This window comes from Prionailurus viverrinus, chromosome B4 (assembly GCF_022837055.1).
Source record: "Prionailurus viverrinus isolate Anna chromosome B4, UM_Priviv_1.0, whole genome shotgun sequence".
NCBI classification, from domain to species: Eukaryota; Metazoa; Chordata; class Mammalia; order Carnivora; family Felidae; genus Prionailurus; species Prionailurus viverrinus.
The window spans coordinates 9,519,188-9,538,182 of NC_062567.1; the positions used below are offsets into that span (position 1 = coordinate 9,519,188).

The 18,995-nt window shown below is 40.6% G+C and overlaps 1 protein-coding gene across 3 annotated transcripts in view; it reads left to right on the forward strand.

Moving 5' to 3' along the window:
- The first annotated feature begins 7,069 nt into the window (after positions 1-7,069).
- The window catches only part of PRPF18 (pre-mRNA processing factor 18), a 50,253-nt gene continuing 38,327 nt past the window's right edge, over positions 7,070-18,995 (forward strand). For all 3 annotated transcript variants that reach the window (XM_047866305.1, XM_047866303.1, XM_047866304.1), the window contains exon 1: positions 7,070-7,270. In XM_047866305.1, coding sequence (XP_047722261.1) covers positions 7,205-7,270 — 66 coding nt within the window. In that variant the 5' untranslated portion in view covers positions 7,070-7,204. The remainder of the gene's footprint in view (positions 7,271-18,995) is intronic.

Below are 18,995 nucleotides of genomic sequence, written 5' to 3' on the forward strand. Positions count from 1 at the left end.
TATTACCTTTCAAAAGTTGACATTGGCGCTGAATTTACAAAGGCAATAGCGAGTTTGCTGGTGTGTTGGTAGGAATCAAACGAGGTCACTAAATTGCACAGGGAGTCATATTCTACATCCCCATGTGGTCACACACACAGAAGTCAGTTTCACTTAAAAATGTTCTTAAAAAGGGGCACCTGGGTGGCTCTGTTGGTTAAGTGTCTGACTTGATTTCAGCTCAGGTCATGATCTCGCCGTTTGTGGGTTCGAGGCCCGCATCAGGCTCTGTGCTAACAGCTCAGAGCCTGGAGTCTGCTTCAGATTCTGTGTCTCCCTCTCTCTCTCTGCCCCTCCCCCACTCTCACTCTGTCTCTCTCTCTCAAAAATAAATAAAGATTGAAAAAATTAAAAAAAAAAAAGAATAACCAATGGTCAAATACAGTTATTCAGATTTGGGTATTCAGATTTGGATATTTGGCAGATGTTTTCTTGCAAATCAACAAAGTGAGCCTGTCACCTAGAGAAAACAAAGGGCAATATTTGTTGCTAGTGATAAAATATGAGCTTTCAGTAAAAATTAGCATTTTACAATTAGTAAATTGTGTCTGCCACCATGAGCTTAATAGCTTCCCAATAATTAAAAGGCTTTTCTGATGAGATGGAGGGGTGATATTAATGGATGTGGTTTTAAAAATATTGTGTAGTAGAGTGTCAACATTTGGAAGATTCACATGAATCAGTGAACTAATATTTTCCAAATGACCAATGCATGATGTTACAAAATTATGCACAACTAAAAGATACATTCAAACTTCAAGATGGGCCAACGGATTTTAATGTAAAGGAGTATGAAGAGTTTATCAATATGGTTTTTGATGAATTCCACACTGAAACTAACTTTAGGAAAACTACCACCTGTCGGGGTGTCTGGGTGGCTCAGTCGGCTAAGCATCTGATTTTGGCTCAGGTCATGACTCGGGGTTCGTGAGCACACTCTGTACCCACAGCTCAGAGCCTGGAGCCTGCTTCACATTCTGTGTCTCCCTCTCCCTCTCTCCGCCCCTCCCTTGCTTGTGCTCTCTCTCTCTCTCTCTCTCTCTGTCACAAAAATGGATAAACATTAAAACAACAACAAGAAAAAGAAAACTACCACTTGTCGTGTTTGGGTGTACCATCAAAGAAGAATGTCCACAATTGTCTGATAAAGACACTCTTCTTGGGGCACCTGGCTGGCTCAGTCAGTAGAGCATGTGTCTCTTGATCCGGAGGTCATGAGTTCAAACCCCACGTTGGGTGTAGAGCTTACTTAAAAAAAATAATAAAGATATTCACGTTTCCACCTACATATCTGTGTGAGAACAGACTTTCTTCATGTAGTTCGAATAAAATAAGATATTATAACAGATTGAATGCAGAAGCAGATATGAGAATCTGGATTTCTTTTTTTACTTAGGACAGACATCAAAGAGGCTGACACTAAAAAAAAAAAAAAAAGGAGGGGCGCCAGGTGGCTCAGTTGATTGACAGTCCGACTCTTGGTTTTGGCTCAGGTTGTGATGTCATGGTCGTGGGATCATGCCCTGCTTTGGGTTCCTCCCTGGCGGGCTCCATGCTGGTGTGGAGCCTGCTTGGGATTCTCTCTCTCTCTCTCTCTCTCTCTCTCTCTCTCTCTCTCTCTCCCACTGCCTCTCCCCTGCTCTCTCTGTCTCTAAAAAAAAAGGGGGGGATGTACAATAATGTAAAAGATACCATTCTTCACTTTAAATTGTTTGAAAATATTTTTCACAAAATGATTTATATGAATATGTCATCTTTTTCAATGAGTTTTTTTTCCTGTTTTAATCTCTAGTATGGTATTGATAGGTCTAACTTATGTAAACAAAGCCTTTCTGAGTTCCTCAAGAATTTTTAAGAATAGAGAGGGGCTCTGAGCCAGAAAGTTTGAATTTCTGTTCTTTAAAGATCACATGCAACGGACACATCAGGATCTGGTGCTTTTTAAATTAAAAAAAAATTTTGTTAATGTTTTTATTATTTTTTAAATATAATTTATTGTCAAATCGGCTAACATACAGTGTATACAGTGTGCTCTTGGTTTTGGGGGTAGATTCCTGTGGTTCATCCCTTACATACAACACCCAGGGCTCATCCCAACAAGTGCCCTCCTCAAAATATTTTTATTTTTGAGAGAGAGAGAGAGAGAGAGAGAGAGAGAGACAGAGCACGAGTGGGGGAGGGGCAGTGAGAAAGGGAGACACAGAATCTGAAACGGGCTCTGGGCTCCGAGCTGTCAGCACAGAGCCCAATGCAGGGCTTGAACCCACGAATGTGAGATCATGACCTGAGCCAAAGTTGGATGCTTAACCGACTGAGCCGCCCCGGCGCCCTGGTCCTAGTGCTTTTTGAATGGGGAATCTATAATCCCCTTTTCTTTCTCTCCACTGCAATTGCTTATTTCTGTTTTCTACTTTGGGCAGAACAAATTTGGTAGCTTAAGTTTTTGTTGAGAAATCGTATCTTTTGGGTTTTTGGATTTATTACCATTGTGTCGCAGGTGGAATTTCTCATATTTCCTTCAGTGCTTTTTGTATCCTAGGTTAATTCTTCTTTCTTATTCCTGGTCTTGAATTTTTTTTCTCCTCAGCCCTCTATTTCATTTGTTGCCCGCACCCCACTAAGGAAACAGTACAAAGAGAATACGTCGGGAGAGCACAGCGGACAAGAAGCAACCGGGAAGAAGGGAAGGGGGCTGACGGGGTGTATGGACTGTGCCCTCTGGTGTGATCTCGGCACAAATTCGAGACAGAGACATCCGTGGGCATTGCCAGCGGGTCTCCCAGCCTGGGTTTCACAGCGCCGTGGGTATTCGTAGCCCAGTCAGGATCTCAGCCCTTCCTCCTAAACTTTAGCATCCTGAAATTCAGGTTTGCTTGTGTTGCCAGGTTTGGGTCAGGCTCTGGAGTGACTGGCTAACCATATTTATGAAAATGACTCCTGTAAAAACTGGAATGCCGGGTTAATAGTCTCCTAACAAATGAACCAAAATACCTGTGCCTTCGGATCAACGCATTTCTTTCTTCCGCATACAAGCGTTCGTGGTTTCCTAGAGACTGTTCTTGGAGATGCAGCTGGGAGGGAACAAGCAGCGTTTGGCAGATCTCCTGTGACCCCATCGAGAGCTCTGCAGTGAGAAGGACCCTTTGAGATACTCTAAATCGAGGCAACCGAGCTGGGCCTTGGAATCTCCGTGTCCGTGGGTTGCTCGGTCTTTGGGTATGGACGCCCTGCTGGGAGGGCCTGGAGCCTTGGCTGAGCCCCATAGCCCGGGCTGTGCCCGGGGGTGGGCTGTAGCTGTGCGCCCCCTATTTCCAGCAGATGGGCAACAGGTGCCTTGGCCCTGAAGAGAGTTTCTGGGTAGAGCACCACAGCACTCACTACAAACACATTGCTTGTAAGATACATCCTGAATTCAGAAACGTGAAATGTGAAGAAAGTGCACCTTGGCAGGGTAGAAATACTGTATAAGGATTCAGTAGTGTTTGTTTGTTTGTTTGTTTGTTTGTTTGTTTTGGTATGGAGGAGCAAGCTGGACTTGTGGAAGAATTCTCGTAGAGAATTGGAACTCCAGAGGGTCTCAGGTACTGTTTTCCACGATCTGTCATTCACGGGTCTTTTTGCAAATCTATTTTACTCTTCCTTCTTGATAGCACAGCCTTCTTTGCTAAACAGTTTAGCCACGCCCCTGTAGGAAATGGATGATGGCCCGTACTGTGCTGGTGAATGCTTCAAAATTGTCTCTCTGGAGGAAAAGAAGTGTGCACATGTATTCATGTAATTTTTACTGATCTAGGGGATGCAGAGGACACAATTTTAAGTAATGATGAGCTATACAGCACTCTTATTGTAAAGCCCATATACCCCGTTGAATCTCACCGAATGCTTTCATTGATTTCTGTAGAACTCTTGTCTCCCCAGCCAGTCTGTGGGTATAAAGGATGAGCGAGTCTAGCTCTGACATGAATGCTGGTTGATATTTTATTTATTTATTTTTAAATATTTTAATGCTTTTTTGTTGTTGTTTGTTTGTTTTTTGTTTCTGAGTGACAGAGGACAGAGCATGAGCAGGGGAGGGGCAGAGAGAGAGGGAGAGCCAGAACCCGAAGCAGGCCCCAGGCTCTGAGCTGTCAGCACAGAGCCCGATGCAGGGCTCGAACCCACAAACCGTGAGATCATGACCTGAGCCAAAGTTGGATGCCCAACCGACTGAGCCACCCAGGCACCCCTAGATTAGGTAGCTTTTTAAAAAGTTACATTCTATCCGTTAGGACAGCAACAAAAAACCCCAGGTCATTCTGGTTACTTTGGTATTTCTTCCACCCTTCAGAAATGACAAATAATCTTTTTTTTGGAAGAGTTACTCCACCAGAGCAATAGTCTCATCCATCTTATGTTGGTTTTGACTATCTCTTCCCATAGACAATGACCAGTCTTTCCTTTCTTCCTTTTCTAAGTTTTATTTTATTTATTTTTTTAGTAATACCTACACACAATGTAGGGCTTGAATTCACGACCTCGAGATCGCAGTGCAGAGCTCACAGAAGGACACTTATGAAGATTTATGAAGATTTACACAATTATGAAGATTTACACAAATGTCTTTTTGTCCAGTCCTTTGCTTTCTTTTAATGGCATTATTTACAATTTATCATACATAATTTCTAAAGTAGATACGCTAGAAAAATGTGTAATGAATGTCAATAATTAAAATATGACTGCTCTCTGGATATTTTCTCCACATTATGGAATGTGTGTCAAATTATGGCATGAAGAAGAAAAGAAGAATCACCAGTGGTTACTCTTGACCGATAACAACCTGACAATTTGATATATTTCCTTCCAGTCATTTTTTTCTATGTTTATATGCTTTTCTATCCAAAAAGAGACCATATGCTATATTTCTAGTTTTATTAGTTCACTTTTTTTTTACAAAGCATTATATCACAAGTATTCTCATATAAATGAATGTTTTGTGAAACCTGGTTTTTAATGTTCCATATTATTGCATTGTATGTGTGAACTACAACTTATTTAACCATTCCCCTGTTTAAGATATTTGGGTTGCTTCTAATATTTCACTTTTTAAATAACTGCCGTTATGGAATGGGATGCATATTCTGAAAATGGACATGTTCTCCCTTAGAGTCTTTTTTTCCCTTCTCTATTTAAAATCTTACTTGTCAGGTTTTTACTTTTTTTTCATGTTTATTTATTTATTGTTGAGAGAAAGAGAGACAGAGCATTAGCAGGGGAGGGGCAGAGAGAGAGGGGGACACAGAATCTGAAGCAGGCTGTAGGCTCTGAGCTGTCAGCACAGAGCCCCCCGTGGGGCTCGAACCCACAAGCTGTGCGATCATGACCTGAGCCAAAGTCAGACACTTAACTGACTGAGCCAACAGGGCGCCCCAAAAAGCTTACTTGTCAGTTTGCTTGTTCAAGTACACATCTCTCACTGTTCCATCTCAAGCTTTTATCAGGATGTAGTGCACATGTTTACAGAAACATCAAAATCAGTGAACGTCTAAAATGTAAAAGCCTGTTTATGGTAGCTAGTTTTTTCTCTGGTTTAACACTTAACTGTCTCCTATTGGCCAGCTAACCCTTTGCTGTCAACTTCCGTTACTGTTACGGTCATCTCTGTCTGTCCTTCATTCAGATTTTTGTATAATAATCCCTAAAACAGGAAAGTGCTAACAAATTATTTGCTTAGTGAATTAAAAGTGACTCAGGAAATAGATATCCATATAAGAGTGTTGTCATGTTTATTAGTTCAAGGACCCTTTTTCTGTAAAATATTTTAAGCTTTTAAAAGCCCTAAAAATTAGCAAAGCCTCTTAGGTCAGAGAGTCAGTAAACTTCCTTTTGTCGATCTATTTCTGGTAAAACCAACATACACATGTATACAAAACTTTGTAAACTGAACAATTCTCTACTATCTTTATTTTTATAAATCATCTTACCTAGTATCGATTGATGGAACTGAATGATATTTCTTTCCTTTCTGAGTAGGAAAAACTAACATGTCAAATATTTTCAGTTATGACTTAACTAGAATTTCAAAAACAACTTCAATGGCATAGAACCAAAGATAAATGCTTTGTAAACAATTCTTAGGGTCTTTTTAAATTAAAACCTTATGGGTGCCTGGGTGGCGAAGTCGGTTAAGTATCCAACTTTGGTTCAGGTCATGATCTCACAGTTCGTGGGTTTGAGCCCCGCGTTGGGCTCTGTGCTGACAGCTCAGAGCCTGGAGCCTGCTTCGGATTCTGGGTCTCCCTCTCTCTCTCTGCTCCTCCTCCACTCACGCTCTGTCTCTCTTTCTCAAAAATAAAAATAAAACATCAATAAATTATAAACATAAAATTAAAATCTTAGATATAATTTTTCTCCACAATTTAGTTTTTCTTCTTGGGTTGGACTTAAAAAACACGCAACTATTTCTGATTACATCTCCAATCATATCACTGAAAATCTTGATTGCTGAACACATGACCATAGAAATGATCTGAGTTAGCTTAGGGTAAATGTTCAATTATGACTAAGGTATGTAAGCAATCTAGAACTGAGGAAGAAGAGACATTTACTTCCAAAACGACTTAAATGGATGTAGTTGCTTAACTTTACAGGAAATTTAACGGGCTGGCAATGAACCCTGCCCCTTTATTCTGTACGTATGAGCTAATTGTATTGTTCAGGTTTTTCCCACTCTAGTGCATTCATATTGGTGAGCAGGTAACTTGGAACTCTGATGTGAACTTCTGGTATAATGAGTGAAGATCTGGCCCTAGTTAACTTAATTGAAGTGTTCTACGAGGAGGCTTTTGCACCTGAACTAGCAGGTACAAGCAGGTGTGATAACTTCTCATTAAAAATGCGCCACGACTCAGGTTTCAGCCCGCTTTCAATTCCATCTACTAGCATAAACGGCAGGCGCGCTTCCGGAGGGCGCCGCCAGGGGGTGCAAATCCAAGAGGCTTCGTCAACAACAGGGGCCCTGGAGCGCTTCCTTCCGTCCTCTCGCTCACCTCAGCTTCCGCCGGAAGCGGTTCCTGTCAGTCGTCCTCCGGCGTTTGAGCTTGTTTGTGTTGGTTCGCGGCGCCTGGCAGAGTGAGGCTCGGACGGAGGAGCTGGAGAGGGAAGCTCGAGCGTAAACCCGGGCAGCGAGATGGACGTTCTGAAATCGGAGATTCTCCGGAAGCGGCAGCTGGTGGAGGACAGGAACCTGCTGGTGGTGAGGATCCTCGGGGGTCGTGGGGCTTTGACGATCGAAGACGCGCGTGTGTGTGTGTGGGGGGGGGCGGTAAAGGGGTCCTGGTGGGGATGGAGCTTAACGAGAGCCCGCCAGTACTGCGGAGCGGCCCCTTTAGACCCACCCCTCGACACCTCCCTGGGGTGACTGAGGAAGTGGGGAGTTGCAGCAACCCCCCACATTTTGGCAAATTTCCCCCCAGCTGCCCCTTATTCCTCAAAGCTTCCGTATCTGCCCCTTCTGTTCACTCTGATCTGTCCGAGTTCTGCGTACGTGCCCCAGTTCTTGTGCCCAGCTGGAACAGAGAAAGGGCAGGTCCAGAATTATTTAATAAAAATCTTTGACTCCGTCTTGCTACTAAAACCTGGGTTTTTATTACCTTCCCCAGCCTCCTTCTCCCAACGCATAACAAAAGTCTGTTGGCCAGCTCTTCGCCGATGGGACGGCTAAAAGCGATGTGGGCGAGACAGTGGAATAAAGGGAGAACGAGGAAAATAACTTCCTTAACTTGATCTTCGTTGCTTTGTTGCGTAACTGACTAGACCAGCTGTTCTCAAAGCCGTGGGCCTCGAGAACCCTTTACACGTTTCCAAATTGTTGAGGATCACGAAGGGCTTTTGATTACGTGTTTATCGATGTTTACCGCATTAGAAGTCAAAGCTGAGAAGTTTTTCTTTTTTACTGTAGTTGACGTACAAAATTATATTAGTTTCAGGTGTATAACAGATTCGGCAACTACAAACGTTACGAAATGCCATCGCAGTAAGTGTAGTTAACATCTGTCACCATACAAAGGTGTTGAAATATTACTGACCCGGGGCGCCTGGGTGGCTCAGTCGGTTGAGCCTCTGGCCTTGGCTCAGGTTATGATCTCACAGTTCGTGAGTTCAAGCCCTGCATCCCGCTCTGTGCGGACAGCCTGGACCCTGCTTCGCTTTCTCTGTCTCCCTCTCTGCCCCTTCCCCGCTGGTGTTTTATCTCTCTCTCTCAAAAATATACATTAGAAAATACGATTGACTATATTCCCAGTGCTGTACTTTTTATCTCCATTTCTTATCAGTCTTATAACCGGACGTTTGTATCTCTTAGTCTCCTTCTCTGTGCATCCTCACCGCCTCCGCAATCACCAGTTCTCTGTATTTATTAGTCTCTATTTTGTCTGTTCCTTTTATTTTTTTAGGTTCCACATACAAGTGAGATCATATGGTATTTGTCTTTCTCTAACTTCAACTAGTGTAGTACCTTCTAGATCTACCCATGTTGTCACAAATGGCAAGATTGCATTCTTTTTTGATATGCAGCTATATAATTTTATGTAGAACCTGTTGATTTATAGTCCTTATCTTTCTGCATCCTAGTGTCCCACAGTAGTTTTCACACTTTTCACGGCCCCAGTCACAGTAAGACATTTTTGTATTTTGCTGTGATACGTATTTGGAAAAAGTTTCATGAAAACGCTTCTTACCTTAACTACATGTGATTTATTTTTAAAATTTTTTTTAAAGTTTACTTTTTTATTTTGAGAGAGAGAAAATCCCAAGCAGGCGCCAGGCTGTCCGCACAGAGCCCAGTGTGGGGCTCAAACTCACAAACCGTGAGATCATGACTTGAGCCAAAACCAAGAGTCGGACGCTTAACTGACTGAGCCACCCAGGTGCCCCTAGGTGTGATTCTGTCATGTGTTTTATTTTAATTCGTTCTGTTTGATTTAAAAAAAAATACTGGTTGGGGATCAGTGAATTGTTTCCATTACCTTATCTGTTGCTGGAAAACACCTGTCTGTGCTACATTGTTCTTCCAGAAGAGGCGTCTCAGTTTGGTCATTTCAAGTGATGTTGCAGGTTTTTATTGTTAGTCTGATAGTTGAAATAGTAAATACTTCCTGTCAGTGCCTCTTTGTTAGATTAGAGAAACTCCAAAAAACAGCCTCCAATCACCTGTCCTACATGTCCTGCCTGCTGTGACTACTCAAGAGGTAAGCGTAGGCCCTGCGTGGCTCTAATACCCGTGCTTTGGAGTCCTGGTGTTGGTGAGTCTTGATTAAATTTTTTTTTTTTTTTGTATTTATTTACTTTTGAGGGAGACAGAGTGTGAGCAGGGGAGGCGTAGTGCAGAGAGAGAGAGGAAGACAAAGAATCCGAAACAGACTCCAGGCTCTGAGCTGTCAGCACAGAGCCTGACTCAGGGCTTGAACTCATGAACCGCGACATCATGACCTGAGCTGAAGGTGGATGCTTAACTGACCCAGGTGCCTCTGGTGAATCTTGATTTAACACAGAGCTTCATTTATGTGGAAGACACTTTGCAGCAGTTTTAGTTGTAGTTATGAAGATGGGCTTTGTGTAGACTTCTGGCTTTGTTCCCCCCCCCCCCCAATATATTATTGAATGTTTTCTCTGTGTGTGACATTATACTCTGCCACAGAGAATTAAAGAAAAAGTAATGCTTGATTCTGTAAGGAACATACATTCAGTTTCACAGAAAATAAGCCACCAGGCAAGATATTCCTCACCTTTTCTCCTGTTAAAATGGATGCAGCACCAGTTAAGACTTGGGTCTGACCTCCCACCTGCACACTGGATCCCAGGTCCTGTTTTTTAGTATCGTGGACCTTAATGTCACGTCCCGTTTCTTCCTGTGCCTTTAGTCTGCTGACTTATTCCCACCAGCACTGAAACATCCTGATGTCTCTTCCATCTTTAAGAAAAAGGTTTTTTTTGTTTTTGGGTTTTTTTTTTTTTTTTTTTTATAACCAAGCTTCTTAAAATGAATTGTAATTCCTACACTCTCCTTGACATGATGCAGACTGGTTCCTGCCCCCACAACTATACTGAATGTATTCTAGTCACAGATGGTAGTGCCCTCCACATTTTCCTGACCTCCACAGCACGTGACACTTTTGACCCGGCTCCTTTCTGCATAAGCCCCTCTGCCTCTCCTCCTGTTGATGATAGTACTCGAAGGATCTTGGACTTAAAAAGGTTACGAATTAGTGGGGCGCCCGGCTGGCTTGGTGGGTGAGGCATGTGGATCTTGGTCTCGGGGATGTGGATTTGAGTCTTAGGTTGGGTGTAGAGATTACTTAACAATAAAATCTTTTTTTTTTTTTTTAATTTTTTTTTTTCAACGTTTATTTTTATTTTTGGGACAGAGAGAGACAGAGCATGAACGGGGGAGGGGCAGAGAGAGAGGGAGACACAGAATCGGAAGCAGGCTCCAGGCTCCGAGCCATCAGCCCAGAGCCCGACGCGGGGCTCGAACTCACGGACCGCGAGATCGTGACCTGGCTGAAGTCGGACGCTTAACCGACTGCGCCACCCAGGCGCCCCGACAATAAAATCTTAAAAAACAAACAACCCCCCCCCCAAAAAAAAAAAAACTAGTAATTTCTGTGCTGGTGAAAATCTGTGCCCTTTACACCCCAGCCCCAGGTCGTTTCGGCCCTACTGAAACTTTTTGCATTTTTTCACTGCTTTGAACTTGGCTTTATGGTTACTTATCCTTTTCTTTGTAGTAGTTTTCTATAATTCTCTTCAGCTTCTATTTAATGGTCAGTGAGTAGCCTTTGAAGGTGGTTGTTTTTTTGTTTTTTTGTTTTTTTTATTTAAAGTGTAGCTCAAAAACAGTGCGGTAGGGGTTTTGCTGTCACGTTGATAGCATCCATATTTTGACATCTTTAGATTCTTTTTCCAACATTTTACTATGAAAATTTTCAAATGTACAGAAAACTCAAAAATAATTGCACAGTAAACACTCATGGCTACCACCTAGATTCCACAGTGAAACCTGCATTAACATTTTACTGTATTTGCTTTATCATGTAATTGTCCATTCATTAATTCATCTGACATTTCAGAAACTACTTTAGAGGGCTTGTAGCAGTCAGCTTTTTAGATTCAGTGATAGGCTATTTTAGTAGTTTCTCCACAGTTTGATGAAGGGGCACCCAGAGGCTAAGTATTTATTATTTCAGCCATCACAGATTAACCCTGAAAAGTTGGGACACCGCATGAAGCGACCAAAGATGAGGTGGCTCTTCTGGAACTATATAGACAAGCGTTTTTCAGCTGCAGATGGGGTAATGAAAACAATTTAACGATCTTAATATATTTCACGTTAAGTTGCAGACATTGGTACACTTTACCCCTAAACAATTTGGTGTCCTTATCATTAACCAGAGTTCATTATTTTTTCTTTTTGTGTGTATGCACAAATTCATGTATTAAGAAATACACGAATCAATGCATTTTGACACGTGCCCATGCCTGTGTAATGCCATCTGTGTCAAGACACAGAATACTACCTCGTTCCATCTTCCAGTCATGCCCTGGGCCCACAGAAGCCCCCACCGTTCAGATTTCTTTCCACCATTGGGTAGTCCTTCCTGCTTTAGAACTTCACGTAAGTGGAATCATACTGTGTGCTCTTCTGTGTTCCACTGTCTTTAATCATAACGTTTTGAGTTGTTTGCCTCTTTCTGCTGAATAGTATTCCATTGTATAAATAGGCCCAGTTCCCCTGATGTTGGCACTGGAGCTGTTTGCACGATTTTGCTCTTAAAATGAAAGCAGCTGCGAAACTTCATGTAGAAGTCATGGGTTTTCATTCCTCTTAGGAAGATGCCGGGGAGTGGGATTGCTAGGTCGTAGAGTAAGTCTGTGTTTTTCTGAAAAGCCACCAGTCGTTTTTCCAAAGTGCTTGGACCATGTTTTCCATCCACCAGCAAAGACCGTTCAGATGCCCTCTGTTCTGGTCAGCAGTTCGTGTCATCCATCTTCTTACGTCCAGCAATTCTGGAGGATGTGTCTAGACACCGCAGGGTGGCTTTAATTTGCATCTGTCTGATAATGATTTTAAGTACTTCTCGTGTGTTTTTTGACCATTTCTATCCCTCTTCTAAAGTGTTAGAATTGCTTGCATATTTTTTAATTGGGTTGATGGGTGTTTTTTTTTTTTCTTACTGTGTTGAAGGAATTCTTCATATACCATGGATGCCAGGCCTTTGTCAGATATGTTTTGTGAATATTTTCTCCAAGACTATGGGCTTTTTATTCATTTTCTTAACAGTGTTTTTGATGAGCAGGGGCTTTGAATTTTGATAAAGCCCAATTTATCAGTTTTTTTGCGTGTGCCTCTTGGTCTGTGTTGTTCTGCCTGGGAATGTAAACGAGTACAGTCTCGTGGAAAAAAGTTGGGCAGTTTCTTAAAAGTTCAGCATACCTCCATGGTACACTCCAGTCACCCTAGGCTTTTACTCAAGAGCGTAAGGTATTCTCCTAGGTTTTAAAAGCTTTGTTTTTATTTAATAAACAGAGTTCTACACAATTCTGAATCCATTTTTTTGTGCGTGAGATAGAGGTGTGGTTTGCTGCACTCCCGGTGGGTATCCAGTCCCACACCGTTTACTGAAAATAAGTTTCCCTTGGATGGTTTTAGTGTCTTCAGAAATCAAATAATTGTGTTGTGTGGCTCCATTGTGGGTGCTCACTTCTGTTCATGTAAACTCTCTGTTGATCCTTAGGCCAGTGCCACACAGTCTTTTTTTTTTTTTTTTTTTTAAACATTTATTTATTACTGAGAGACAGAGAGACACTGAGCATGAGCAGGGAAGGGGCAGAGAGAGGGGGAGACACAGAATGCGAAGCAGGCTCCAGGCTCTGAGCTGTCATCGGAGAGCCTGATGCGGGGCTCCAGCTCGCGGACCGTGAGATCATGACCTGAGCTGAAGTCGGACGCTCAACCGACCGAGCCACCTAGGCGCCCCCACAGTCTTTTGATTCCTATAGCTTTATGGTGCGTTTTAAGGTCTGGCAAGGTAAAAACTACCGTCAATACTACTAGTTTTTCTTTTTCCTTTTTTCCTCCTCCTCCTCTTAGTCTCTGGCTGTGATACTTTATTTTGGAGCAGCTTTATTGAGGTGTAATTGACATACAGTAAACCAGAGTATACAGTTGGGTGCATTTTGACATGAGTATACACCTGTGAAACTTTCACCCCAGTGAAGATAGTAAACATGCCCATCTCACCCCAGAGTTTCTTTTTGCCTCCTGGTCATCCTGCCTTCCTGCCCCTCCCTGCACCCCAAAACCACCCTGCTCACAGGCACCCACTGATCTGCTTTCTCTTACTTTAAATTAGTTGCCATTTTCTAGAGTCTTGCGTGAATGCAATCATTCAGTATGTTTTCGGTCTTGTTTTTCTTCTTTCATTCAGCCTAATCTTGAGATTCATTCTTGTGGTTCTGTGTATTGGTACTTAATTATTTTTTACACTGAACAACATTCCACCATTGAATGGGTATACCCGGTTTGTTTATTCATTAAACTATTGGAAGACCTTAGGGTTGTTGGCAGTTTTGGGCTGTTAAAATAGAGCTACTATGAACACTGGTGTATGGGCTTCTATATGGACATATGCTTTCATTTCTCTTAAGAAAAGGCCACGGAGTGGGATGGTTGGGTCATGCAGTAGGATGTTTAACTGTTTTTTTTTAAAGAGGTTCTGTTAGATTGGGTGTTATTTCTTGCATACAGTTTTACAAAATTTAATGTTTTATAGTATATATAATTATGAAACATTTCATCTGTGCAATGCATATTTTTGTGTAGATTTCTGCTTGGGATGTTATCAGTGGTAAAATACAGCCAACAGGGATTCGTTATCACTTCATAGTTCTTTTATTCTGAAAAGCGTTGTGTTTTTTTTTTTTTTCCCCTTTTGATGAGGACTTCTAAGATTTACTTTCATCAATTTTCAAATATATAATACAGTATTTTTATTTATTTATTTTGAGAGAGAGAGAGAGAGAGAGAGTGTGAGTGTGTGAGTGTGTGAGTGTACAAGTGGGGGAGGGCCAGCAAGAGAGGGAGAGAATCCCAAGCAAGCTCCATGCCACTGATGTGGAGCCTGATGCAGGCTTGAACCCATGAACTGTGAGATCATGACCTAAGCCAAAATCAAGTGTCGGGTGCTTACCTGACTGAGCCACCCAGGTACCCCTATAATACAGTATTATTAACTATAGTCAGTAGGCTGTACATTATATCTCTTTGAGTTGATTATTTTATAACTGGAAGTTTGTACCTTTTGATTGTCACCCAAGCCCCCTAACCCCTCAACCTCTGCCTCTGTGTACCTATGAGTTTGGTTTATTGTTAAAATTCCTCATATAAGTGAGATCATAGATTATCTTTCTTCTAACTTACTTCACTTAGTGTAATACCCTTGGGATCCATCCATGTTGTTGTAAAAGTCAAGATTTTATTTTTTATGGCTGAATAATACTCCATTTTGTGTGTGTGTGTGTGTGTGTGTGTGTGTGTGTGTGAGAGAGAGAGAGAGAGAGAGAGATAGAGAGAGACAGAGAGAGAGATTTTTTAATCTATTCATTTATCGATGGACAAGTTTTTTCCATACCTTGGCTATTGAAAATATTGCTAAAATGAGTATGAGGGTGCATAGACCTTTTCAAAGCAGTGTTTTCATTTTCTTGGGATAAATACCCAGAGTGCAGTTGCTGAATGATATGGTGCTTCTCTTTGTAAGTTTTGGAGGAGCCTCCACACCATTTTCCACAGTGGCTGTACCAGTATACGTTCCCGCCAACAGTGCACAAGGGTTCCTTTTCCCCCACATCCTCACCAGCACTTGTTATTTCTTGGCTTTTTTTGATAATAGCATTCTGACAGGTGTGAGGTGCTATCTCCTGGTTTTGGTTTGCATTTCCCTGATGATGAGTGATGTTGATTAGCATTTTTTCATGTATCTGTCGGCCATCTGTACATCTTCTTTGGAAGAATGTCTGTTCAGACCCTCTGCTCATTTTTAAAGTTGGATTATTTCTTATGCTGTTTAGTTGTATGGGTTCGTTGTATATTTTGGATATTAACCCTTTATCATGTATGTGATTTGCAAATATCTTTTATTTTGTGGATTGTCTTTTTGTTGATGGTTTTGTTACTTGGCAGAAGCTTTGTCGTTTGATGTAGTCTCTCTCACTTGCTGGTTTCGCTTTTGTTGCCTTTGGTTTTGGAGTCGGACCGAAAAACTCGTCAAGACCGATGTCAAAGAGCTTACTGCTGGTGTTTTCTTCTAGGAGTTTTCTAGGTCATAAATTCAACTCTTTCATCTATTTTGAATTACTTTTTGTGTATGGTTTAAGATTGTAGTGTAAATTCTTTGGCATGTGGCACTCCAGTTTTCCCAGCACCATTTTTTGAACAGACAACCTTTTCCTGTAAATGTTTGGCTCCCTTGTACATTAATGGGTTTTACATGCATGGATTTATTTCAGGGCTCTCTATTTCGCATTCATCTATGTGTCTGCTTTTATGCCACTCCCATACTGTCTGGATTACTATAGCTTTGTATCATAGTTCTAGATGCAGGTGCTTGATGCCTCCTGCTTTGTTCTTTATCAAAATTATGTTAGCTGTTGGGGTCTTTTGGGGTTCCATACAAAGTTTAGGATTGTTCTATTTTTGTGAAAAATGCCGTTGGAATTTTGATAGGGATTGGATTGAATTTATAGATTGCTTTGAATAAATAGTAGGGACATTTTCACAGTACAGGCATACCTTGGAGCTTTTGCGGGTTTTGTTCCAGACCACTGCAATAAAGCAAATATTGGAATAAAGTGAGTCAGATGAGGTTTTTGGTTTCCCAGTGCATATCAAAATTATGTTTGCACTGTACTATTAAGTGTGCAGTAGCATTAGGTCTATGAAAATAAAACAACTTAAAAATATTTTATTGGTAAAATATGCTAACCAGCATCTACACTTTTGGTGAGTTGTAATCACTGATCTCAGATACCATAGCAAAAATAATAAAAATGAAAAAGTTTGAAATATTGCTAGAATTAGCAAAATAGGGCACAGACACAAAGTACACAAATGCCGTTGAACAAATGGTGCCAATAGACTTGCTCAATGGAGGGTTGCCACAGATCTTCAGTTTGTAAAAGATGGGAGTATTCGTGAAGTGCAATAAAGTGAAGGTCAATGAAACGACATATACCTGTAACTAGTTCCTGCAGTCCAGGGGCACGGACCATCTTTGCATTTATTTGTGTCTTCAGTTTCTTTCATCACTGTCTTAAGAGTTTTCAGTGTACAGCTCTTTTATTTACCTCCTTGGTTAAATATATTCTTAGGTAGTTTATTCATTTTGATGTTGTTGTAAATGGGATTGTTTTCTTAATTCCTCTTTCTCATACTTTGTTATTAGTGCATAGAAACGGCAATTTTTGTACATTGATTTTTGTATCCTGCAGGTTTACTGAATTTATACTGAATTCATTTCTGACATCTTTTTGGTGCAGTCTTTAGGGTTTTCTATGAATAATATGTCATCAGCAAATATTGACGGTTTTACCTCTTCATTTTGGAATTTTCTTGGATGGGTTGCTGTGGCTACGACTTCTAATACTATGTTGAATAAAAATGGTGAGAGTTGACATCCTTGTCTTGTTCCTGACCTTAAAGGAAAAGCTTTCAACTTTTCACCACTGAATATGATGTTATGTGTGGGCTTGTCATATTTGCCCTTTTTATGTTGGTATGTTCCCTCTATACCACTTGGACAGTTTTTATCATAAATGGATGTTGAGTTTTGTCAGATGCTTTTTCTGCATCTATTGAGATGGTCATAAGATTTTTTTCCCTCCATTTTGTTAATGTGTATCACATTGATTTGTGGGCATTGAATGAGGCTTGCATCCCTGAAATAAATCCCACTTGTCATGGTGTATGATTCTTTTAATAAATTGTTGAATTCAGTTCATTAATACTTTGTTGAGATTTTTTTCATCTATATGCATCAGGAATATTAACCAGTAGTTTTCTTTCCTTGTGGGATCATTGTGTGGTTTTGGTATCAGGGTAATGTTGGCCTTAAAATGAGTTTGGAAATGTTTCCTGCTCTATTTTTTTTTTTTTTTTTTTTTGGAAGTGTTTGTGAAGGATGAGTTCAGTTCTTTGACTGTTTGGTAGGATTCACCAGTGAAGCCATCTTGTCCTGGAGTTTTGTTTTTTGGGAGGACTTGGATTACTGATTCAATCTCCTTACTAGTAATTTGAAATTTTCTATTTCTTCATAATTCAGACTTGGAAAGTTGTAGATTTGTAGGAATTTACCCATTTCTTCTAGGTTGTCCAGTTTGTTGGTGTATAATTATTCATAGTAGTCTCTTAGGATATTTTGTGTTTCTGTGGTATCATTGTAATGTCTCTTCTTTCATTTATGATTTTATTTGTGCACTTTTTTTTTTACTTGATAAATGTAGCTTGAAGGTTTGTCAATTTTCGGGAAAAAAACAAAACAAAAACCCAAAACCCAAAACAGCTCTTAGTTTAATTGATCTTTTTAATCTCAGTTTCATTTATTTTTGCTCTAGTATTTGTTAATTCCTTCCCTCTACAAACTTTGGGCTTCATTTGTTCTTTTTCTCAGTCCTTGAGGTGTGAAGTTAGGTTGTTTTGAGATTTTTCTTGTTTTCTGAGGTAAACATTTATTGATAGGAGTTCCCCTCTTAGAACTACTTTTGCTGCGTCCCATACATTTTGGTAAGTTGTGCTTCGATTTTTATTTATTTGAAGGTGTTTTTTGATTTCTCCTTTGGTTTCATTGACTCATTGTTTGTTCAGTAACATGTTTTCTTTTTGTAATTGATGTCCAGTTTCATATCATAGTGGTTGGAAGAGATGGTTGATGTGATTTCATTCTTAAATTTATCAAGACTTGATTTGTGGCCTCATTCATGCTTTGTCCTGGAGAATGTTCCATGTGCACTTGAGAAGAATGTCTGTTCTGCTTTTTTCTTTCCTTTTTTAATGTTTATATATTTTTGAAGGTGAAAAAGAGAGAGAGACAGAGCATGAGCAGGGGAGGGGCAGAGAGAGGGAGACACAGCATCCCAAGCAGGCTCCAGGCTCTGGGCTGTCAGCACAGAGCCCGACGTGGGGCTTGAACCCACAAACTGTGAGATCCTGACCTGAGCCTAAGTCTGACACTTAACCCGACTGAGCCACCCAAGCAACCCCCTTCTGCCTTTGGATGGAATATTCTGCATACATCTGTTAAGTCTGTCTATTCTAACATGTCATTTAAGGCATTGTTTCCTTATTATTGTTTTCTATCTGGATGATCTATCCATTGATGTAGCATTGTGTCTCTTTAAATTGTGTGTGTGTGTATCCTCCCATATGGTATATTACTTGAGGGATTTTAAGGCTTATTTTCATAATTCACCAAGGTGTTAACCTTGCCACATACTTTGATCTCATGTATAGTATCTTTGCATATTCAGGCTGTATATTTATATTTGTTGGCTTTCCAGTGTGTTTTTTTTACAACTCTTGATGATGTTTCTGTCTCATTTATCTAAACACTAAAGACCTTAACATGATTGAGGAATGATGATTCTAAATTAATGAAATGCTGACAGTCATGGGTGAATGTTTTAAATTTTGATTTTCCTTTATTAGTGTTGGCAGACATTTCAGGTGGTACAGTAGATACGTTTCTGCACTTTAGACCTATGGACCTCAGTTTTATCTTACAGAAAGTACAACTTAGAGTCCAAGAATAACATTTGTAAAGCAGCATGTAGGAATTAGGTTCTGACTTAAAAAGGAGAAGTACTTTTGTATACCCTTTGCAGATTGTCTTTAAAATCAGGGAGAAAGGTTAGGTGCTGGAAAAAAA